The sequence below is a fragment of the Carcharodon carcharias genome, chromosome 36, assembly GCF_017639515.1.
Source record: "Carcharodon carcharias isolate sCarCar2 chromosome 36, sCarCar2.pri, whole genome shotgun sequence".
Taxonomy (NCBI): Eukaryota; Metazoa; Chordata; class Chondrichthyes; order Lamniformes; family Lamnidae; genus Carcharodon; species Carcharodon carcharias.
The window spans coordinates 9,990,346-10,018,000 of NC_054502.1; the positions used below are offsets into that span (position 1 = coordinate 9,990,346).

Below are 27,655 nucleotides of genomic sequence, written 5' to 3' on the forward strand. Positions count from 1 at the left end.
ACAGAGCTAGGGAGGGGTGTAGGGGCTGGAGGAGGTTACAGAGATAGGGAGGGGTGTAGGGGCTGGAGGAGGTTACAGAGATAGGGAGAGGTGTAGGGGCTGGAGGAGGTTACAGAGATAGGGAGGGGTGTCGAGGCTGGAGGAGGTTACAGAGATAGGGAGGGGTGTAGGGGCTGGAGGAGGTTACAGAGATAGGGAGGGGTGTAGGGGCTGGAGGAGGTTACAGAGATAGGGAGGGATGTAGGGGCTGGAGGAGGTTACAGAGATAGGGAGGGGTGTAGGGGCTGGAGGAGGTTACAGAGATAGGGAGGGGTGTAGGGGCTGGAGGAGGTTACAGAGATAGGGAGGGGTGTAGGCGCTGGAGGAGGTTACAGAGATAGGGAGGGGGTAGGGGGTAGAGGAGGTTACAGAGATAGGGGTGCAGAGGCTGGAGGAGGTTACAGAGATAGGGAGGGGTGTAGGCGCTGGAGGAGGTTACAGAGATAGGGAGGGGGGTAGGGGCTAGAGGAGGTTACAGAGATAGGGAGGGGGGTAGGGGGTAGAGGAGGTTACAGAGATAGGGAGGGGTGTAGGGGCTAGAGGGCACTGTGACTAACAGGAAGTGGTTCACCCTCCTTCTGTGCGCCTCTCAATTTATGCTTGTCCCTTTCTTGAGGTGGGGCCACCGCAGGCAAGTTCAGCATTTGTTGCCCATCCTCAATTGCCCCCTTGAACTGTGTGGTCTCGCTCGGCCCTTTCAGAGGGGCAGTTAAGAGGTGTCCACATGGCTGTGGGTCTGGGGTCACATGTAGGCCAGACCGGGTAAGGACAGCAGATTTCCCTCCCCTAAAGGGCATTAGTGACCCAGATGAGGTGTTTCCAAAAATCCACTATGGTTGTCATGGTCACCATTACTGAGATTAGCTTTCCCCAGATTTTATTAATTGAATTTAAATTTCACCAGCCGCTGTGGTGGGATTTGAACCCGTGTCCCCAGAGGATTAACCTGGGCCTCTGGGTTACTAGCCCAGTGACATTACTGCCACGTCACTGTCTCCCAAGTCTTCTGTCTCCCACGGTGTCGGCTCCTGTACCTGTACAGTACACACAGCGGGTGAAAGGGAGTTCACTGCTGCCTGGTACTGTACACACCCTCGCGCGTGTGTGTGTGTGTGTCTCAGGGAATGTCGGAGACTGCTCCAGGATCACATGTCTTGTCTGACAAATTCTCATCATTTCACTAATGTAAACAGAGAGAGGGAGATTGGAGAACTGGGAGAGGGGGGGTGCAATTAAATATTTAAAGGGACAGGTCCCAGCGGAGAACTAAAGTATTGAACGAATGCATACACTCAGCACTGCAACAACAGATTTAGTATCCTAGGTACATATGATAATGGTTAGGGGTCACTTTGATTAGCAAGGGGCTATTTAGAAACCGACTGATGCTCTACTCTGATACACATTTGAAAACAGTGTTAAAATCTCTGCACAGCCTCACTCTATCGTATTGATCTTACTGTACACAGTGAAATCACTCCTTTCCCTTCTCTGTCTCTCTCACTCTCGTTCTCCCTGCTCCTCCACACCTCCAACGCTGTTCACCATCTCTCCCCCTCTCCGCACACACACACACACACACTCTCTCTCTCTCTCTATACCCCTGCGTACTTTTCCCCTTCGAGTATTTACCCGATTCCCCCCTTTTGAAAGTTCCTATTGAATCTGCTTCCACCGCCCTTTCAGGCAGCGCCTTCCAGATCACAGCAACTCGCTGTGTCAAAAAAAAACCCTCCTCATCTCCCCCTCTGGTTCTTTCCCCGATTCTCTTCAATCTGTGTCCCCCTCTGGTTACCGACCCTCCTGCCCAGTGGAAACAGTTTCTCCCCATTTACTCTGTCCAAAACCCCCCTTCCAGATTCCAAACGCCTTGATTCAATCTCCCCCTTAACCATCTCCGCTCTGAGGAGAACAATCCCAGCTTCTCCCAGTCTCTCCACATGAACTGAAGTCCCTCATCCCAGGTCCCATTCGGGGTAAATCTCCCTCTGCAGCCTCTCCGAGGGCCTCGACCTCCTTCCTAAAGTGCGGGGCCCAGAATTGGACACAACACTCCAGCTGGGGTCTGAAGGTGTGATCTATAAAGAGTTAGTGTTGCTGCCTTGATTCTACTCTGTGTCTCCATTCGTAACGTCACTGATGCCACATTTCTGTGTGACCCGGCCTAGGCATTGATTGGCCGTATTAAGCCCTTAGCTCCAAGCTAACAGCACTTTATCCAGAGCCCAGTAACACCCATGCACACCCGTCCCCTCCGGCAGGATCTCCAGCTTAACCTAGCAAAGCTGCCCATCTCCCGGCCACACAGGGAGAGTCCATTTGAAAGCTCGCTCCTGCCTGGCTCACGTGGGGAAGACCAAATGCAAGTGAATTTACTGGGGCCTGACAGTCCATTAGAGCAACCACCAGGGACCCTGTCTCTGCTTCACATTCCGCTGCTTCACAGAGCCAGAGGCAGCTTCACAGAGCGAGTCCCATCGATCAGCAGGAGAAGTGAGAGATTGAGCGCAAGCCTGTTTTTTTATTGCCTCTTTATCTGCCTCTTCCCCCCACCCCTGCATCCCTCTCCTCCTAACTCCACTCACCAGGGCACAGCTTCCTGCAGAGTCCACCCTAGCAAGTTCCCATTATTAGTGCAGTGAGTGCAGATCCAATTAGCCCATTGGGTTTAGGCTCATGACCACAATATATAGGAGACCCAGGTACCCACACATCTACTGGAGACCCAGGTACCTCCGTAGGATGGACACAGGGACTGCGGACATGTTGTGCACTTGGATAGCCTGGTCAGGTAGGCAGCAAGTTAAAGAATTAAACAGTCAGTCTGTCAGGGACATAACCCACCATGGCTGTGTACAGCACTGTGGAACATGTAGCACCATGCAACAGACAGACCTGTATGGCAAAGAGAGAACACTGCCAGCCAGAGAGACAGACAGACATCGGGTGGTTTCGAAGTACACACACACACACACACACATACACACAGACACACACACAGGCATGCACACACAGACACACAGACACACACACACAGACACACGTACACAGACACACAAACACACACACAGGCGCGCACACACACAGACACACATACACACAGACATAGACACACACACATAGGCACGCACACACAGACATAGACACACACACACAGGCACAGACACACACACAGGCGCACACACAGGCGCACACACACACACACAGACATAGACACAGACGCACACACAGACAGACACATACACTGACAGACACACAGAGACATAGACACACACACACAGGCACGCACATACAGACAGACACATACACTCACAGACACACAGAGACATAGACAAACACACACAGGCATGCACACACAGACATAGACACACACACAGGCACACACAGACACAGGTGCACACACTCACAGACACACACACAGGCATAGACACACACACACAGGCATAGACATAGACACACACACACAGGCACAGACACACAGACACAGACACACACACACAGACATAGGTGCACACACTCACAGACACACACACAGGCATAGACATGCACACACACACAGACATAGACACACAGGCACAGACACACACACAGACACACACACACAGGCACAGACAGACATAGACACACAGACACACACAGATGTACACAGAAGCACACACACAGACGCAAACACAGACACTCACAAAGACACAGACACATACATCACGACTATTCTGTGGCAAGACACTTTAATGGAATCAGCACATGCAACAGGAACATGTACAAGTGCTCAAGTCACATGGGTAACCCTGTCTGGATGCTGCGACTCAGCTGGGTAAGGGTCCTGTCTCGGATGAAGAGCTTTGAGTTATGAATACAACCCCCGGCCCCAAAGTCTTTCCTGAAGACACAACTTGTAAAATCACGGAGGCAGAAGCATTAAACAGTGATGCAGCACAAAGGAAGGGTCACTCCTGGAAACATATTAGTGGGTGCATATATTAAACTTCGTTATATACAGTGATATTGGCCGGATAGGACCTGCACGCATACCTGCAAGACTTAATTACAATGAACGGGAGGAGCGGGGGTGGGGTGGGGGGGGGTGGGGGGGTGTTGGTGGGGGCGCGGAGAGAGGCTGCAAGATTCTCCCGAAAGATTGTCCAAACTGTCCCGAGCAAGGTCCATCCAGGCTGTGAGCGTCCGAAGGCAGCTCTGGGTGTTTCTTGGCCCTGGGACACAGGCTGGCTCTGTCGAGGGTCTTTACTGCAAGATGTCGAGGTAGACTGGAGGGGATTTGGCCAGGTTCTCCAGCTGGCTGTGGATTTCTTTGATGCGGAGCCGTTGATGAGGCTCTCTCGGCCAGCAGCCCTGCATGATGTTGTACACCTCCTTGGGACAGGTCCTCGGACACTCCAGCTCCCGACCCTGCGTGATGCACTCGATGGCCTGGGGGGGGTGGGGGGGGTGGGTGCGGGGGGTAACATCAGCAATTAGAAGCTCACACTCCTCCGCCACCTCCCCCCCCCACACCACCAATATAATTCACTTTCCCTCCCCACCCCCCCTTGCCCTGGCACTGCCCTATTATTCTTGCCCCTTTTGCAAGCAGTCATCCTACAGCAGTGAGCTGCCACCCAAATACTCAATCAGTTGGTATAACTAGTGTCCAATGGTTTGGTCATTCAGTATCCAGTGTGTTGGTATAACTAGTGTCCAATGGTTTGGTCATTCAGTATCCAGTGTGTTGGTATAACTAGTGTCCAATGGTTTGGTCATTCAGTATCCAGTGTGTTGGTATAACTAGTGTCCAATGGTTTGGTCATTCAATATCCAGTGTGTTGGTATAACTAGTGTCCAATGGTTTGGTCATTCAGTATCCAGTGTGTTGGTATAACTAGTATCCAATGGTTTGGTCATTCAGTATCCAGTGTGTTGGTATAACTAGTATCCAATGGTTTGGTCATTCAGTATCCAGTGTGTTGGTATAACTAGTGTCCAATGGTTTGGTCATTCAGTATCCAGTGTGTTGGTATAATTAGTGTCCAATGGTTTGGTCATTCAGTATCCAGTGTGTTGGTATAACTAGTGTCCAATGGGCTGGGGACCCAGCATCAGCCGCACTCTGATATCTCAACTAAGCAGCTATTCCTTTTTTTAAATCCATGCTTGGAATGAATGTGTGTGGCTCGGCCAGTATTTGTTGACCAACTCAAAGTGCCCTTGGGTAGGTGGTGATAAGCTTCCTCCGTGACCCGCTACAGTTTGAGCTGTGGGGAACTCCCATGGGTCAGAGGTCTCAACAGTGAAAGAACGGCCGATATATTTCCAAGTCAGGATGGTGAGTGTCTTGGAGGGGAACTTCCAAGTGGTGGTGTTCCCCATGTGTCTGCTGCCCTTGTCCTTCTGAATGGTAGAGGTCGTGGGTTTGGAAGGTGCTGTCGAAGGAGCCTTGGTGAGTTGCTGCAGTGCATCTTGTAGATGGTACACACGCTGCTGCTACTGTGCGTCGGTGGTGGAGGGAGTGAATGTTTGTGGATGGGGTGCCGATCAAGCGGGGCTGCTTTGTTCTGGATGGTGTCAAGCTTCTTGAGTGTTGTGGGAGCTGCACTCATCCAGGCAAGTGGGGAAGGCTGATGGCTTTATATCGCAAACCACTGTCGGTCAATAGCAGCCAATAGAAAGCTCCCCGGATCCAGTGTGACTCTCCTTCACTAAATAAACACTGTAAAAATCAAAGTAAATGAAAGGGAAAAGCAGGGACAGTCATTCAGTGAATGGAGCATGAGCACCTGGGACCATTAATTGAGTTGCTATCTGTGAGCTCATCAGGCTGATACTGGGTCAGGTTTCAATGCTGATTTAGTACCGCTCAGCGCAATGACTAGTCCATTTCTTCAGTCTGTCTCATCTACCCATAGGTTTGAAGTGTGTCAACAGAGGAACTGGTTTCAGCAAGAGAGAGAGAAAGACAGAGAGAAAGACAGAGAGAGAGAGAGAGAAAGCCAGAGAAAGAGAGGGACAGAGGGAGAGTGACAGAGAGACAGAAAGACAGAGGGAGAGAGAAAGACAGAGGGAGAGCCAGAGAGAGAATCAGAGGGAGAGGGAAAGACAGAGGGAGAGGGAAAGACAGAGGGAGAGCCAGAGAGAGAATCAGAGGGAGAGGGAAAGACAGAGGGAGAGGGAAAGACAGAGGGAGAGAGAAAGACAGTGAGAAGACAGTCTGAGAGAGACATAGAGAGAGAGAGAGAGAGCAAGAGGGAGACAGACGGAGAGAAAGCCAGAGAGAGAGAAAGGCAGGGAGAGAGAAAGTCAGAGAGAGCAAGAGGGAGACAGGGAGAGACATAGAGACACAGACAGAAAGAGACAGAGAGAGGCAGAGAGAGAGACATAGTGAGAGAAAGACAGAGTGAAAGAGAGAGATACACAGACAGAGAGAAAGACACACAGAGAGATAAGCATAAAGAGAGAGACAGAGAGACGGAGTCAGGCAGAGAGAGACAGAGACATAGAGAGAGGGAAAGACAGAGGGAGAGAGAAAGACAGAGAGAGAGAGAGAGACGGAGACAGAGAGAGGGAGACAGAATGAGAGACAGAGCAAGAGAGAAATACAGAGACAGACAGAGAGAGGCAGACAGAGAGGCAGAGGGAGAGAGAGACAGAGAGTGAGAGACAAAGAGTGAGAGAGAAAGAGACAGAGAGAGAAAGAGAGAGAGACAGAAAAAGAGTGAGAGAGACGGAGAAACAGTGGCAAAGAGAGAGGGAGACAGAGAGAGAGAGTGACAGAAAAAGAGAGTGTGATAGACAGGGAGAGAGAAAGGGAGAGAGAGAAAGTGAAAGAGAGAGAGGGAGAGAGAGAGAGAGTGAAAGAGAGAGAGAGGGAGAGAGGAAAAGCAAGAGAGGAAGAGAGAAAGAGGGGCAGGGATTTCACCAGTGCTGAGTCAAAACAGATGGATCGAACATAGGAATGGGAGGAGGCCATTCAGCCCCTTGTCCCCATTCTGGCATTCAATGACCATCATGGCTGAGCCCTAACCCAACTTCACCTTTCCACACTTTGCTTCTCAGATCAATCTATCAATCTCAGATTTAAATTTAACAATTGTCCCAGCATCAGTTTCTGTTTGTGAGAGAGTTCTGAACCTCTCCCACCCTGTGTGTGTCAAAGTGTTTCCTAATGTCACTCCTGACTGGCTCTAATGTTTAGACTCTGCCCCCTAGTCCTGGACCCCCAGACCAGTGGGAATAGCTCCTCTCGATCTGTTCCCCTTACTATCTTGAAAACTTCAATGAAATCACCTCCCGCCCCTCCCCTCGCCTTCTAAATTCCAGGAAATGCATCCCGAGTTTGTGTAATGTCTCCTCTAGTGATTTAACTCCAGGAGTCGAGGGTTAAGAAGAAAAGGAAGGAGAAAAGAAGAGAGGGAAGGAGAGAAAGCGAGAGAGAAAGACAGGGAGAGATAGGGATAGAGAGAGAGAAAGAGAGAGAGAGACAGAGAGAGAGACAGAGAGAAAGACACAGAGAGAGAGAGAGAGAGTCAGGCAGAGAGAGACAGAGACATAGAGAGAGGGAAAGACAGAGGGAGAGAGAAAGACAGAGAGAGAGACGGAGACAGAGAGAGGGAGACAGAGTGAGAGACAGAGCAAGAGAGAAATACAGAGACACAGACAGAGAGAGGCAGACAGAGAGGCAAAGGGAGAGAGAGACAGAGAGTGAGAGACAAAGAGAGAGAGACAGAAAAAGAATGAGAGAGATGGAGAAACAGCGGCAAAGAGAGAGGGAGACACAGAGAGAGAGAGAGAGAGAGAGGCAGAGAGAGGCAGACAGAGAGGCAGAGAGAGAGACAGAGAGTAAGAGAGAAAGAGAGAGAGACAAGAAGAGAGACAGAAAAAGAGTGAGAGAGACGGAGAAACAGACCAAACAGAGGAAGAGACTAAAAAAAATGAAGAGGGATTGAGAGACAGAGAGAGACTGGGGGGAGAGACGGAGATGGAGAAAGGGAGATGGAAAGCAATGAGAGAGAGGCAGAGCGAGAGAGAGAGAGAGGGGCAGAAGGAAGGAGAGAGGGCAGCTGGTATTCAGACGAGATATCGTGCTGTTTCTTGGAACAGTCCCTGTGCTCTTGCTGTGCAGTGAGTGCGGTAATGGAGGGAACCCGTGGGTGCATAGCAAGATCCCACAAGCTGCAGCCTGGGCCAGTGTTTTGGTTTGGTAATACTGGAGGAGGGGCTTTTCTCAGGGGACTGGGGTGGGCCCTCCGGCATTAACACAGCCGATACGCTAACCCACGCCGGAAAATTAAAGCCTGAAAGCAACACTCTCGATTTGCACGCCTCCCCCCTCCCTCACCGAGTCCCCCCACCCCAACCGCCCCCTGCTCCCCCCAACCCCCCACACCCCAACCCCCCCACACCCACGCTGTACTTCCCATCTCCCTCCTGCCCACAAACCACCCCCCCCAGACCCGACCCTGCTCCGCACAGCCCTCAGGTGGGGGAGAGAAGGGGGGAGTGGGGGGGCACTGACCTCGTTGTTGGAGAGTTGGTACCAGGGCTGTTTGCCGTACGTGAAGATCTCCCACAGCACCACTCCGAAACTCCAGATATCGCTCTCGGTGGTGAACTTCCGGTACACGATGCTCTCCGGGGGCATCCAGCGAATTGGGAGCATAGTCCGCCCTCCAACCTGAGAGAAGGGGGCAGGAATATTCGAGAGGGAAAGGAACATTTCCACAGCGGGACAACCAAGTGCTTCCCTTTGCAGTGTAATCGCCATGTTGGAAATGCCAATTGGCGCACAGCAAGCTCCCACAAACAGTGAGCTGACAGCAACCCAGGTAATTGTTTTGCTTAGTGATGGTGGTTGGGGGATAACCATTTGCCCCAGGACAGCGGTGATAACTCACCCTCACCCTGGTTGGAGATTGAAATGGCCCCGAAAGGGGGTGGTGTGGGGTGGGGCTCGGATCCATATGGGACGTGCTGTTGAATGAGGGAAGCGCACACTGCTCACCCTGCCGGGCCACTGGGGGCCTGCTCTAGGGAGCAGGGGTACTGCCCGGAGTCCAGCCACAGGTAGTCCCTTCCTGTCCCAACAGGATGAAGGGGACTGGGGGGGGGGTCACCGAAAGGGACAAACTCTGAAACAGATTCAGTGGACGTGCAACACCCAGGAGTCAGCACCAGCATTGGTTAACCTCTGAATCTTACATCATTCACACTTCCGCTAGGGTTGAATGTCTCACAGATAAAACAGAACTTTTACTCTGTACCTAACCCCGTGCTGTACCTGTCCTGGGAGTGTTTGATGGGGACAGTGTAGAGGGAGCTTTACTCTGTATCTAACCCCGTGCTGTACCTGTCCTGGGAGTGTTTAATGGGGACAGTGTCGAGGGAGATTTACTCTGTATCTAACCCTGTGCTGTACCTGTCCTGGGAGTGTTTGATGGGGACAGTGTAGAGGAAGCTTTACTCTGTATCTAACCCCGTGCTGTACCTGTCCTGGGAGTGTTTGATGGGGACAGCGTAGAGGGAGCTTTACTCTGTATCTAACCCGTGCTGTACCTGTCCTGGGAGTGTTTGATGGGGACGGTGTAGAGGGGGCTTTACTCTGTATCTTACCCCGTGCTGTTCCTGCCCTGGGAGTGTTTGATGGGGACAGTGTAGAGAAAGCTTTACTCTGTATCTAACCCCGTGCTGTACCTGTCCTGGGAGTGTTTGATGGGGACAGTGTAGAGGGAGTTTACTCTGTATCTAACCCCGTGCTGTACCTGTCCTGGTAGTGTTTGATGGGGACAGTGTAGAGGGAGTTTACTCTGTATCTAACCCCGTGCTGTACCAGTCCTGGGAGTGTTTGATGGGGACAGTGTAGAGGGAGATTTACTCTGTATCTAACCCCGTGCTGTACCTGTCCTGGGAGTGTTTGATTGGGACAGTGTAGAGGGAGATTTACTCTGTATCTAACCCCGTGCTGTACCTGTCCTGGGAGTGTTTGATGGGGTCAGTGTAGAGGGAGCTTTACTCTGTATCTAACCCCATGCTGGACCTGTCCTGGGAGTGTTTGATGGGGACAGTGTAGAGGGAAACGTACTGTGTGTAATGGAACAATAACCTCTCTCACTCTGACATGTACAGTGCAATACGAGCTGGAGTTGGTGACGGTGAAGGTTGACGGTGCTGGCTCACCCTATAGTAGTCGGTGCTGTAGATGTCGCGGGACATGCCGAAATCTCCAATCTTCACCACCATCCCTTCACCGACCAGGCAGTTCCTGGTGGCCAGGTCTCTGTGTACAAAGTGCAGCGACGCCAGGTACATCACTCCAGAGGCAATCTGCTTGGCTATGTTCAGCAGCTGAGGCAGTTTGAGTTGTCCGAAGGGTTGGTCCCTGCCACTGGTCAAGATGGTAGCATCGGGGCCCTGTGATCTAGGCGGGCAGGACAGACAGTTAGCGAAGCCTCGGCTTATTGTTTAGACAGTGCCCTTTGTCTCTTTGCCACTGTGGGACCCTCACTGGGAGGAGCTGAGCTCCACATGCACACGTTGGCCCGCCCTCCATAACCTCATAGTCTGGCTGGATGGTACAGCTGGCAGCAGGGGGTGCCCATGCTAGCCCCAGTCAGAGGGCAGACAGGTGAGGAAGACTCGATACACAGTCACGCTACCCCCCTCCGAACACAGTTAACCTCGCGCAATGAGTCACGGGCAGGCGAGGATCTCAGCAACCAGTCTTCCATCACCCACCCTGCTCCATAACAGCCTTGTCTGAGGGGCTATCCAAGAATGGCACGTGACTCTGATTTCTCACTCAACCAGGGGCAGCAGCAACGGCCAAAGAGGGTTATTCCCCTTCCATAAACACCAGTGCTGCCCAAACCTGCCACCTCCAATAGCGAGTGCCGACCTCTGAATGTGAGTTTACAGCCACCCCCTTGCTCCGTGACAACACTTAGCTAACCCTTATGTCCAATTCCCTCCTTGGACTCCTCACCCCCTCCCTATCTCTGTAACCCCCTCCAGCCCTACACCCCTCCCTATCTCTGTAACCTCCTCCAGTCTATGCACCCCTCCCTATCTCTGTAACCTCCTCCAGCCTATGCACCCCTCCCTATCTCTGTAACCTCCTCCAGCCCCTACACCCCTCCCTATCTCTGTAACCTCCTCCAGCCCCTACACCCCTCCCTATCTCTGTAACCTCCTCCAGCCCCTACACCCCTCCCTCTCTCTGTAACCTCCTCCAGCCCCTACACCCCTCCCTATCTCTGTAACCTCCTCCAGCCCCTATACCCCTCCCTAACTCTGTAACCTCCTCCAGCCCCTACACCCCACCCTATCTCTGTAACCTCCTCCAGCCCCTACACCCCTCCCTATCTCTGTTACCTCCTCCAGCCCCTACACCCCTCCCTCTCTCTGTAACCTCCTCCAGCTCCTACACCCCTCCCTATCTCTGTAACCTCCTCCAGCCCCTATTAGTCCAAGAGCTCTGCTCCTCCAATTCCGGCCTCTTGCCCATCCGCTGATTCCCATCGCTCCACCATTGGCGGCCATGCCTTCAGCTGCCTGGGGGGGGCCCTGAGCTCTGGAACTCCCCCCCTAAACCTCTCCCCCTCTCTCTCTCCCATTCTCTGCTCCCTCAAGATGCTTCTTAAAACCAGCCTCTCTGACTGAGGTTTTGCTCACCTGTCCCTAATATCTCCCAATGTGGCCAGTTGTTGGATATTAGTAACGCTCCTGTGAAACACCGTGGGCTGTTTTACAATGTTAAAGGCGCTATATAAATGCAAGTTGTCGTTACTTTCTGGATTATGACTGAAAGCTGTCTTGATGCAACTTGAACAAAAGATTCTTATTAATGATGAGTCTGGCAATAGGCCCGAAGCTTCTGTTGCCGTCATCCCTGGAGAGCTCACTCAAACATAGTGTTTATTTGCTACTGACAGTCAATCTGCTTGATTTTAAGCCTCTTAGACAGTTCACCCGATCAATATTTCAATAATTACTGAGCTACAGAAGCTTTTGTTGATCCTGACAGGGCTATAATTCTGTTTGGGAAAGTATATTTTCTTGTTTGGAGGTAAAGGCTGCTGTTGTTTCTCAACTAGACACTGCTTCTCACTCTTCATTCCAACAGCATCACACTCACACCATCTCACACTCACACCATCTCACACTCTCACGCACACTCACAACATCTCACACTCACACCATCTCACACACTCACGCACACTCACACCGTCTCACACTCACACACTCACTCACACACACCATCTCACACTCACACGCTCACGCACACTCACACCATCACACACGCTCACGCACACTCACACCATCTCACACTCACACACTCACGCACACTCACACCGTCTCACACTCACACGCTCACGCACACTCACACCATATCACACTCACACACTCATGCACACTCACACAATCACACACTCACACACTCAAGCACACTCACACCATCACACACTCACACACTCAAGCACACTCACACTGTCTCACACTCACACGCTCATGCACACTCACACCATCTCACACTCACACGTTCACGCACACTCACACCATCTCACACACACACTCACTCACACTCACACCATCTCACACTCACACCATCTCACACTCATTCTCACGCACACACACTCACACCATCACACAGTCACACACTCAAGCACACTCACACCGTCTCACACTCACACTCATACCGTCTCACACTCACACACTCATGCACACTCACACCATCACACACTCACACACTCAAGCACACTCACACCATCTCACACTCTCACGCTCATGCACACTCACACCATCTCACACTCACATTCACACACACTCACACTGTCTCTCACACACACGCTCACGCACACACACCATCTCACACTCTCACGCTCACACACACTCACACCATATCACACTCACGCACATTCACACTCACACTCTCACGCTCACACCATCTCACACTCACATTCTCACGCTCACGCACACTCACACCATCTCACACTCTCACGGTCACACACACTTACACCGTATCACACTCACACGATTGTGCAGACTCACACCATCTCACACTCTCACGCTCACACACACTCACACCATCTCACACACAAACTCGCACGCGCACGCACCCTCACACACACTCACGCTCAAACTCTCAAGCTCACACCATCTCACACTCACACTCTCACACACACTCACACGCTCAGGCATGTTCACACTCACACTCTCACACTCACACCATCTCACACGCACACTCTCACGCTCACGCACACTCACACCATCTCACACGCACACGCTCACACACAATCACACCATCTCATACCATCTCACACTCACGCTCTCACGCTCATGCACACTCACATCATCTCACACAAACACACTCATGCACATTCATACTATCTCACATTCACATTCTCACACTCACACACACTCACACCATCTCAGACGCACATGCTCACACACACTCTCACACATTCACACTCTCATGCTCACGTACACTAACACAATCTCACAATCATGCACACTCACACTATCTCACACTCACACTCACGCTCACGCACACACACAAACTCACACACACATTCGCACACACACTCACACGCTCACACACACTCACAACATCTCACACTCACACTCTCACACTCACGCACACACACACACGCACACACTCACACACACAAACTCACACGCACACACACACACGCACACACTCACACACACAAACTCACACACACAAACTCACACGCACACACTCACACGCACACACTCACACACACAAACTCACACACACAAACTCACACACACTCACACGCACACGTTTATGCACACACACCATGTCACACTCACAATCTCACGCACACTCACACCATCTCACAAACACATACTCACAATCACTCACACTCACACTCACACAATCTCACACATACACACTGTCTCTCTCACTCTCACATACTCACCCACTCTCACATTCTCACACATACAATTTCAAATACTCTCTCACACACACACACTTTCTCACTCTCAAACACAGTCACACACGCACTCACAGAAACTCTCTCACAGACACAGTCATCTGCACAACATCCCCATACAATATCACAAACACCGGCATCTACACACACACTCACACAGACCCTCATCCGCGCACACTCTCACACACACCCTCATCTACACACACTCTCACACACACCCTCATCCGCGCACACTCTCACACACACCCTCATCCGCGCACACTCTCACACACACCCTCATCTACACACACTCTCACACACACCCTCATCTACACACACACTCACACATACCCTCATCTACACACACTCTCACACATTCCCTCATCTACACACACTCATCTACACCATCTCACACTCTCACGCTCACACAAACTCACACCATCTCACACTCACGCACATTCACACTCACACTCTCACGCTCACACCATCTCACACTCACATTCTCACGCTCACGCACACTCACACCATCTCACACTCTCACGGTCACGCACACTTACACCATATCACACTCACACGCTCATGCAGACTCACACCATCTCACACTCTCACGCTCACACACACTCACACCATCTCACACACAAACTCGCACGCGCACGCACCCTCACACACACTCACACTCACACTCAAACACTCAAGCTCACACCATCTCACACTCACACTCTCACACACACTCACACTCACACTCACACGCTCAGGCATGTTCACACTCACACTCTCACACACACCCTCATCTACACACACTCTCACACACACACTCATCCGACCACCCTCTCACACACACCCTCATCTGCACACACTGTCACACACACCCTCATCTACAAATACTCTCACACACACCCTGATCCGCACACACTCTCACGCACACCCTCATCTGCACACACTATCACACAAACCCTCATCTACACACACTATCACACAAACCCTCATCTACACACGATCTCACACAAACACTCATCCGACCACCCTCTCACACACACCCTCATCAGCACACACTCTCACACACACCCTCATCTACACACACTCTCACACACTCCCTCATCAGCACACACTCTCACACACACCCTCATCTACACACACTCACAGAATGTCAATCATACCCTCATCTTCACACACTCTCACACAAACTCTCAATCACACCCTCATCTACACACACTCTCACACACACTCTCAATCAAACCCTCATCTACCAAAACTCTCACACACACCCTAATCTCTACAAACTCTCACACACACCCTCATCTACACACTCTCACACACACTCTCACACACACCCTCATTAGCACTGTCTCAAACACACCCTCATCTTCACACACTCTCACACACACCATCATCTACACATACTCTCACACACACCCTCATCTACAGACATTCTCACACACTCCCTCATCTGAACAAACTCTCACACATACCCTCATCTACAGACTCTCACACACACTCTCACACACAGCCTCATCTGAACAAACTCTCACACAAACCCTCATCTACACAAACTCTCACACAAACCCTCATCTATACACACTTTCAAACACACCCTCATCTACACACACTCTCACACACACCCTCATCTACACACAATCTCACACACACCCTCAACTAAACACACACTCCCACACACTCTCACACACACCCTCATCTACACACACTCTCACACACACCCTCATCTACACACACTCTCACACACATCTTCATCTACACACACTCTAACACACACCCTCATCTACACACACTCTCACAAACACCCTCATCTACACACTCTCTCACACACACCCTCATCTGCACACACACCCTCATCTACACACACTCTCACACACACCCTAATCTCCACAAACACTCACACACACCCTCAAACGCACACTCTCACACACACCCTCATCTACACCCACTCTCACAAACACCCTCATCTACACACTCTCACACACACTCTCACACACATCCTCATCTACACACAATCTCACACATACCCTCATCTACACACAATCACACACACACCCTCATCCGCACACTCTCACACACACCCTCATCTACACACACTCTGATACACACCCTCATCCGCACACCCTCTGCACACATTCTCACACACACTCTCACACCACACTAATCTCCACAAACTCTCACACACACCCTCATCTACACACACTCTCACACACACTCTCACACACACCCTCATATCCAGTCAATCTCACACACACCCTCATCCACACACAGTCTCACACACACCGTCATCACAACACACTCTCACACACACTCTCACACACACCCTCATCAACATACACTCTCACACACACCCTCATCTACACACACCCTCATCTACACACACTCTCATCTACACATACCCTCATCTACACATACCCTCATCTACACACACTCTCATCTACACATACCCTCATCTACACACACCTTCATCCGCACACACTCTCACACACACCCTCATCAACACACAATCTCACAAACACACTCATCCGCACACACTCTCACACACACCCTCATCTAAGTACACACTCACACACACACCCCCATCTACACACACTCTCATACAGACCCTCATCCACACAGACTTTCACAAACACCCTCATCTATACACAATCTCACACACACCCTCATCTACACACACTCTCATCTACACATACCCTCATCTACACACACCTTCATCTGCACACACTCGCACACACACCCTCATCTACACACACTCTCACACACATCCTCATCTGCACACACTCTCACACACAACCTCATCTACACACACTCTCAAACACATCCTCATCTGCACACACGCTCACACACAACCTCATCTACACACACTCTCACACACACCCTATTCCGCACACACACCCTCATCTACACACACTCTCACACACACCCTAATTCTACACAAACACTCACACACACCCTCAAACGCACACTCAGACACACACCCTCATCTACACCCACTCTCACAAACACCCTCATCTACACACTCTCACACACACTCTCACACACACTCTCACACACACCCTCATCTGAACAAACTCTCACACACACCCTCATCTACACAAACTCTCACACAAACCCTCATCTACTCACAATCTCACACACACCCTCATCGACACACAATCTCACACACACTCTCATACACAACCTCATCTACAATCACTCTCACACACACCCTCATCTGCACACACTCTCACAAACACCCTCATCTACACACACTCACACACACACCCTCATCCGCACACACACCCTCATCTACACACTCTCACAAACACTCTCACACACACTCTCATCTGAAAAAACTCTCACACACACCCTCATCTACACACACTCTCACACAAACCCTCATCTACACACACTCTCACACACACCCTCATCTACACACACTCTCAAACACATCCTCATCTACACACACTCTCACAAACACCCTCATCTACACACACTCTCACACACACCCTCATCTAAACACAATCTCACACACACCCTCATCTACACACAATCTCACACACACTCTCACACACACCCTCATCTACACACACTCTCATCTACACATACCCTCATCTATACACACCTTCATCGGCACACAATCTCACACACACCCTCATCAACACACAATCTCGCAAACACACTCATCCGCACACACTCTCACACACACCCTCATCTAAGTACACACTCACACACACACCCCCATCTACACACACTCTCATACAGACCCTCATCCACACTGACTTTCACAAACACCCTCATCTATACACAATCTCACACACACCCTCATCTACACACACTCTCATCTACACATACCCTCATCTACACACACCTTCATCTGCACACACTCGCACACACACCCTCATCAACACACAATCTCACAAACACACTCATCCGCAAACACTCTCACACACAACCTCATCTACACAAACTCTCACACAAACCCTCATCTACTCACAATCACACACACACCCTCATCGACACACAATCTCACACACACTCTCATACACAACCTCATCTACAATCACTCACACACACCCTCATCTGCACACACTCTCACAAACACCCTCATCTACACACACTCACACACACACCCTCATCCGCACACACACCCTCATCTACACACTCTCATAAACACTCTCACACACACTCTCATCTGAAAAAACTCTCACACACACCCTCATCTACACACACTCTCACACAAACCCTCATCTACACACACTCTCAAACACACCCTCATCTACACACACTCTCACAAACACCCTCATCTACACACACTCTCACACACACCCTCATCCGCACACACACCCTCATCTACACACTCTCACAAATACTCTCACACATACCCTCATCTGAAAAAACTCTCACACACACCCTCATCTACACACACTCTCACACAAACCCTCATCTACACACACTTTCACACACACCCTCATCTACACACACTCTCACACACACCCTCATCGACACACACTCTCACAAACACCCTCATCTACACACACTCTCACACACACCCTATTCCGCACACACACCCTCATCTACACACACTCTCACACACACCCTAATTCTACACAAACACTCACACACACCCTCAAACGCACACTCAGACACACACCCTCATCTACACACACTCTCACAAACACCCTCATCTACACACTCTCACACACACTCTCACACACACTCTCACACACACCCTCATCTGAACAAACTCTCACACACACCCGCATCTGCACACACCCTCATCTACACACACTCTCACACACACCCTAATCTCCACAAACACTAACACACACCCTCAAACGCACACTCTCACACACACCCTCATCTACACACACTCTCACACACACCCTCATCTACACACAATCTCACACACACCCTCATCCGCACACTCTCACACACACCCTCATCTACACACACTCTTATACACACCCTCATCTGCACACACTCTCACAAACACTCTCAAACACATCTTCATCTACATACACTCACACACACACACTAATCTCCACAAAGTCTCACACACACCCTCATCTACACACACTCTCACACACAACCTCATCTAGACACACTCTCACACACACCCTCATCTACACACACTCTCACACACACCCTCATCTACACACACTCTCACACAAACCCTCATCTACACACACTCTCACACACACCCTCATCTGCACACACTCTCACACACACCCTAATCTCCACAAACACTAACACACACCCTCAAACGCACACTCTCACACACACCCTCATCTACACCCACTCTCACAAACACCCTCATCTACACACTCTCACACACACTCTCAAACACACCCTCATCTGCACACACTCTCACACACACCCTCATCTACACACAATCTCACACACACCCTCATCCGCACACACTCTTATACACACCCTCACCGCACACCCTCTCACAGACACCCTCATCTGCACACACTCTCACACACATCCTCATCTACACACACTCTCACACAATCACTAATCTCCACAAAGTCTCACACACACCCTCATCTACACACTCTCACACACACTCTCACACACATCCTCATCTACACACACTCTCACACACACACTAATCTCCATACACTCTCACAAACACTCTCACACACACCCTCATCTCCACACTCTCACACACAATTTCACACACACCCTCATCTGAACAAACTCTCACACACACACTCATCCGCACTGTCTCACACACACCCTCGTCTACAAACACTCTCACACAAACCCTCATCTACACACAATCTCACACACACTCTCATCTACACACACTCTCACACACACCCTCATCTACACACACTCTCACACACACCCTCATCTACACACACTCTCACACACACCCTCATCTAAACACATTCTCACACACACCCTCATCTAAACACATTCTCACACACACCCTGATCTACACACAATCTCACACACACTCTCACACACACCCTCATCTACACACACTCTCACACACACCCTCATCTACACACACTCTCACACACACCCTCATCTACACACACTCTCACACACACCCTCATCAAAACACACTCTCACACAAACCCTCATCTACACACACTCTCACACACACCCTAATCTCCACAAACACTCACACACACCCTCAAACGCACACTCTCACACACACCCTGATCTTCACACACTCTCACACACACCCTCATCTACACACAATCTCACACACACCCTCATCCGCACATTCTCACACACACCCTCTTCTACACACACTCTTATCCACACCCTCATCCACACACCCTCTCACACACACCCTCATCTCCACACACTCTCACACACACTCTCACACACATCCTCATCTACATACCCTCTCACACACACACTAATCTCCACAAACTCTCACACACACCCTCATCTACACACTCTCACACACACTCTCACACACACCCTCATCTCCACACAATCTCACACACACCCTCATCTACACACACTCTCACACACACTCTCACAAACACCCTCATCTACACACTCTCACACACAATTTCACACACACCCTCATCTGAACAAACTCTCACACACACACTCATCCGCACTGTCTCACACACACCCTCATCTACACACACGCTCACACACACCCTCATCTACACACACTCTCACACACACCCTCATCTACACACAATCTCACACACACCCTCATCTACACACAATCTCACACACACCCTCATCTACACACAATCTCACACACACCCTCATCTACACACACTCTCACACACACCCTCATCTACACACACTCTCACACACACCCTCATCTGCACACACACCCTCATCTACACCCACATCTGCACACACACCCTCATCTACACCCACTCTCACAAACACCCTCATCTACACACTCTCACACACACTCTCACACACACCCTCATCTGCACACACTCTCACACACACCCTCATCTACACACACTCTCACACACACCCTCATCTGCACACACACCCTCATCTACACCCACATCTGCACACACACCCTCATCTACACCCACTCTCACAAACACCCTCATCTACACAATCTCACACACACTCTCACACACACCCTCATCTACACACACTCTCAAACACATCCTCATCTACACACACTCTCACAAACACCCTCATCTACACACACTCTCACACACACCCTCATCTAAACACAATCTCACACACACCCTCATCTACACACAATCTCACACACACTCTCACACACACCCTCATCTACACACACTCTCATCTACACATACCCTCATCTATACACACCTTCATCGGCACACAATCTCACACACACCCTCATCAACACACAATCTCGCAAACACACTCATCCGCACACACTCTCACACACACCCTCATCTAAGTACACACTCACACACACACCCCCATCTACACACACTCTCATACAGACCCTCATCCACACTGACTTTCACAAACACCCTCATCTATACACAATCTCACACACACCCTCATCTACACACACTCTCATCTACACATACCCTCATCTACACACACCTTCATCTGCACACACTCGCACACACACCCTCATCAACACACAATCTCACAAACACACTCATCCGCAAACACTCTCACACACAACCTCATCTACACAAACTCTCACACAAACCCTCATCTACTCACAATCACACACACACCCTCATCGACACACAATCTCACACACACTCTCATACACAACCTCATCTACAATCACTCACACACACCCTCATCTGCACACACACTCACAAACACCCTCATCTACACACACTCACACACACACCCTCATCCGCACACACACCCTCATCTACACACTCTCATAAACACTCTCACACACACTCTCATCTGAAAAAACTCTCACACACACCCTCATCTACACACACTCTCACACAAACCCTCATCTACACACACTCTCACACACACCCTCATCTACACACACTCTCAAACACACCCTCATCTACACACACTCTCACAAACACCCTCATCTACACACACTCTCACACACACCCTCATCCGCACACACACCCTCATCTACACACTCTCACAAATACTCTCACACATACCCTCATCTGAAAAAACTCTCACACACACCCTCATCTACACACACTCTCACACACACCCTAATCTCCACAAACACTAACACACACCCTCAAACGCACACTCTCACACACACCCTCATCTACACACACTCTCACACACACCCTCATCTACACACAATCTCACACACACCCTCATCCGCACACTCTCACACACACCCTCATCTACACACACTCTTATACACACCCTCATCTGCACACACTCTCACAAACACTCTCAAACACATCTTCATCTACATACACTCACACACACACACTAATCTCCACAAAGTCTCACACACACCCTCATCTACACACACTCTCACACACAACCTCATCTACACACACTCTCACACACACCCTCATCTACACACACTCTCACACACACCCTCATCTACACACACTCTCACACAAACCCTCATCTACACACACTCTCACACACACCCTCATCTGCACACACTCTCACACACACCCTAATCTCCACAAACACTAACACACACCCTCAAACGCACACTCTCACACACACCCTCATCTACACCCACTCTCACAAACACCCTCATCTACACACTCTCACACACACTCTCAAACACACCCTCATCTGCACACACTCTCACACACACCCTCATCTACACACAATCTCACACACACCCTCATCCGCACACACTCTTATACACACCCTCACCGCACACCCTCTCACAGACACCCTCATCTGCACACACTCTCACACACATCCTCATCTACACACACTCTCACACAATCACTAATCTCCACAAAGTCTCACACACACCCTCATCTACACACTCTCACACACACTCTCACACACATCCTCATCTACACACACTCTCACACACACACTAATCTCCATACACTCTCACAAACACTCTCACACACACCCTCATCTCCACACTCTCACACACAATTTCACACACACCCTCATCTGAACAAACTCTCACACACACACTCATCCGCACTGTCTCACACACACCCTCGTCTACAAACACTCTCACACAAACCCTCATCTACACACAATCTCACACACACCCTCATCTACACACACTCTCACACACACCCTCATCTACACACACTCTCACACACACCCTCATCTACACACACTCTCACACACACCCTCATCTAAACACATTCTCACACACACCCTCATCTAAACACATTCTCACACACACCCTGATCTACACACAATCTCACACACACTCTCACACACACCCTCATCTACACACACTCTCACACACACCCTCATCTACACACACTCTCACACACACCCTCATCTACACACACTCTCACACACACCCTCATCAAAACACACTCTCACACAAACCCTCATCTACACACACTCTCACACACACCCTAATCTCCACAAACACTCACACACACCCTCAAACGCACACTCTCACACACACCCTGATCTTCACACACTCTCACACACACCCTCATCTACACACAATCTCACACACACCCTCATCCGCACATTCTCACACACACCCTCTTCTACACACACTCTTATCCACACCCTCATCCACACACCCTCTCACACACACCCTCATCTCCACACACTCTCACACACACTCTCACACACATCCTCATCTACATACCCTCTCACACACACACTAATCTCCACAAACTCTCACACACACCCTCATCTACACACTCTCACACACACTCTCACACACACCCTCATCTCCACACAATCTCACACACACCCTCATCTACACACACTCTCACACACACTCTCACAAACACCCTCATCTACACACTCTCACACACAATTTCACACACACCCTCATCTGAACAAACTCTCACACACACACTCATCCGCACTGTCTCACACACACCCTCATCTACACACACGCTCACACACACCCTCATCTACACACACTCTCACACACACCCTCATCTACACACAATCTCACACACACCCTCATCTACACACAATCTCACACACACCCTCATCTACACACAATCTCACACACACCCTCATCTACACACAATCTCACACACACTCTCACACACACCCTCATCTACACACACTCTCACACACACCCTCATCTACACACACTCTCACACACACCCTCATCTACACACACTCTCACACACACCCTCATCTGCACACACACCCTCATCTACACCCACATCTGCACACACACCCTCATCTACACCCACTCTCACAAACACCCTCATCTACACACTCTCACACACACTCTCACACACACCCTCATCTGCACACACTCTCACACACACCCTCATCTACACACACTCTCACACACACCCTCATCTGCACACACACCCTCATCTACACCCACATCTGCACACACACCCTCATCTACACCCACTCTCACAAACACCCTCATCTACACAATCTCACACACACTCTCACACACACCCTCATCTACACACACTCTCAAACACATCCTCATCTACACACACTCTCACAAACACCCTCATCTACACACACTCTCACACACACCCTCATCTAAACACAATCTCACACACACCCTCATCTACACACAATCTCACACACACTCTCACACACACCCTCATCTACACACACTCTCATCTACACATACCCTCATCTATACACACCTTCATCGGCACACAATCTCACACACACCCTCATCAACACACAATCTCGCAAACACACTCATCCGCACACACTCTCACACACACCCTCATCTAAGTACACACTCACACACACACCCCCATCTACACACACTCTCATACAGACCCTCATCCACACTGACTTTCACAAACACCCTCATCTATACACAATCTCACACACACCCTCATCTACACACACTCTCATCTACACATACCCTCATCTACACACACCTTCATCTGCACACACTCGCACACACACCCTCATCAACACACAATCTCACAAACACACTCATCCGCAAACACTCTCACACACAACCTCATCTACACAAACTCTCACACAAACCCTCATCTACTCACAATCACACACACACCCTCATTGACACACAATCTCACACACACTCTCATACACAACCCCATCTACAATCACTCTCACACACACCCTCATCTGCACACACTCTCACAAACACCCTCATCTACACACACTCACACACACACCCTCATCCGCACACACACCCTCATCTACACACTCTCATAAACACTCTCACACACACTCTCATCTGAAAAAACTCTCACACACACCCTCATCTACACACACTCTCACACAAACCCTCATCTACACACACTCTCACACACACCCTCATCTACACACACTCTCAAACACACCCTCATCTACACACACTCTCACAAACACCCTCATCTACACACACTCTCACACACACCCTCATCCGCACACACACCCTCATCTACACACTCTCACAAATACTCTCACACATACCCTCATCTGAAAAAACTCTCACACACACCCTCATCTACACACACTCTCACACAAACCCTCATCTACACACACTTTCACACACACCCTCATCTACACACACTCTCACACACACCCTCATCGACACACACTCTCACAAACACCCTCATCTACACACACTCTCACACACACCCTCATCTACACACACACCCTCATCTACACACTCTCACACACACTCTCACACACACCCTCATCTGAACAAACTCTCACACACACCCTCATCTGCACACACCCTCATCTACACACACTCTCACACACACCCTAATCTCCACAAACACTAACACACACCCTCAAACGCACACTCTCACACACACCCTCATCTAAACACACTCTCACACACACCCTCATCTACACACAATCTCACACACACCCTCATCCGCACACTCTCACACACACCCTCATCTACACACACTCTTATACACACCCTCATCTGCACACACTCTCACAAACACTCTCAAACACATCTTCATCTACATACACTCACACACACACACTAATCTCCACAAAGTCTCACACACACCCTCATCTACACACACTCTCACACACAACCTCATCTAGACACACTCTCACACACACCCTCATCTACACACACTCTCACACACACCCTCATCTACACACACTCTCACACAAACCCTCATCTACACACACTCTCACACAAACCCTCATCTACACACACTCTCACACACACCCTCATCTGCACACACTCTCACACACACCCTAATCTCCACAAACACTAACACACACCCTCAAACGCACACTCTCACACACACCCTCATCTACACCCACTCTCACAAACACCCTCATCTACACACTCTCACACACACTCTCAAACACACCCTCATCTGCACACACTCTCACACACACCCTCATCTACACACAATCTCACACACACCCTCATCCGCACACACTCTTATACACACCCTCACCGCACACACTCTCACAGACACCCTCATCTGCACACACTCTCACACACATCCTCATCTACACACACTCTCACACAATCACTAATCTCCACAAAGTCTCACACACACCCTCATCTACACACTCTCACACACACTCTCACACACATCCTCATCTACACACACTCTCACACACACACTAATCTCCATACACTCTCACACACACCCTCATCCACACACACTCTCACACACACCCTCATCTAAACACACTCTCACAAACACTCTCACACACACCCTCATCTCCACACTCTCACACACAATTTCACACACACCCTCATCTGAACAAACTCTCACACACACACTCATCCGCACTGTCTCACACACACCCTCGTCTACAAACACTCTCACACAAACCCTCATCTCCACACAATCTCACACACACCCTCATCTACACACACTCTCACACACACCCTCATCTACACACACTCTCACACACACCCTCATCTACACACACTCTCACACACACCCTCATCTAAACACATTCTCACACACACCCTCATCTAAACACATTCTCACACACACCCTGATCTACACACAATCTCACACACACTCTCACACACACCCTCATCTACACACACTCTCACACACACCCTCATCTACACACACTCTCACACACACCCTCATCTACACACACTCTCACACACACTCTCAAACACACCCTCATCTGCACACACTCTCACACACACCCTAATCTCCACAAACACTAACACACACCCTCAAACGCACACTCTCACACACACCCTCATCTACACCCACTCTCACAAACACCCTCATCTACACACTCTCACACACACTCTCAAACACACCCTCATCTGCACACACTCTCACACACACCCTCATCTACACACAATCTCACACACACCCTCATCCGCACACACTCTTATACACACCCTCACCGCACACCCTCTCACAGACACCCTCATCTACACACACTCTCACACACACCCTATTCCGCACACAAACCCTCATCTACACACACTCTCACACACACCCTAATCTCCACAAACACTCACACACACCCTCAAACGCACACTCTCACACACACCCTGATCTTCACACACTCTCACACACACCCTCATCTACACACAATCTCACACACACCCTCATCCGCACATTCTCACACACACCCTCTTCTACACACACTCTTATCCACACCCTCATCCACACACCCTCTCACACACACCCTCATCTCCACACACTCTCACACACACTCTCACACACATCCTCATCTACATACCCTCTCACACACAC

The 27,655-nt window shown here is 50.0% G+C and overlaps 1 protein-coding gene across 1 annotated transcript in view; it reads right to left on the minus strand.

The window, feature by feature from the left end:
* Positions 1-4,281: 4,281 nt before the first annotated feature.
* LOC121272881 (high affinity nerve growth factor receptor-like) overlaps positions 4,282-27,655 on the minus strand; it is a gene marked incomplete at its 5' end in the record, with an annotated part of 283,337 nt that continues 259,963 nt past the window's right edge. Inside the window, 3 exons of the mRNA XM_041179718.1 lie at positions 4,282-4,467; positions 8,546-8,704; positions 10,204-10,444. Coding sequence (XP_041035652.1) covers positions 4,282-4,467; positions 8,546-8,704; positions 10,204-10,444 — 586 coding nt within the window. The remainder of the gene's footprint in view (positions 4,468-8,545; positions 8,705-10,203; positions 10,445-27,655) is intronic.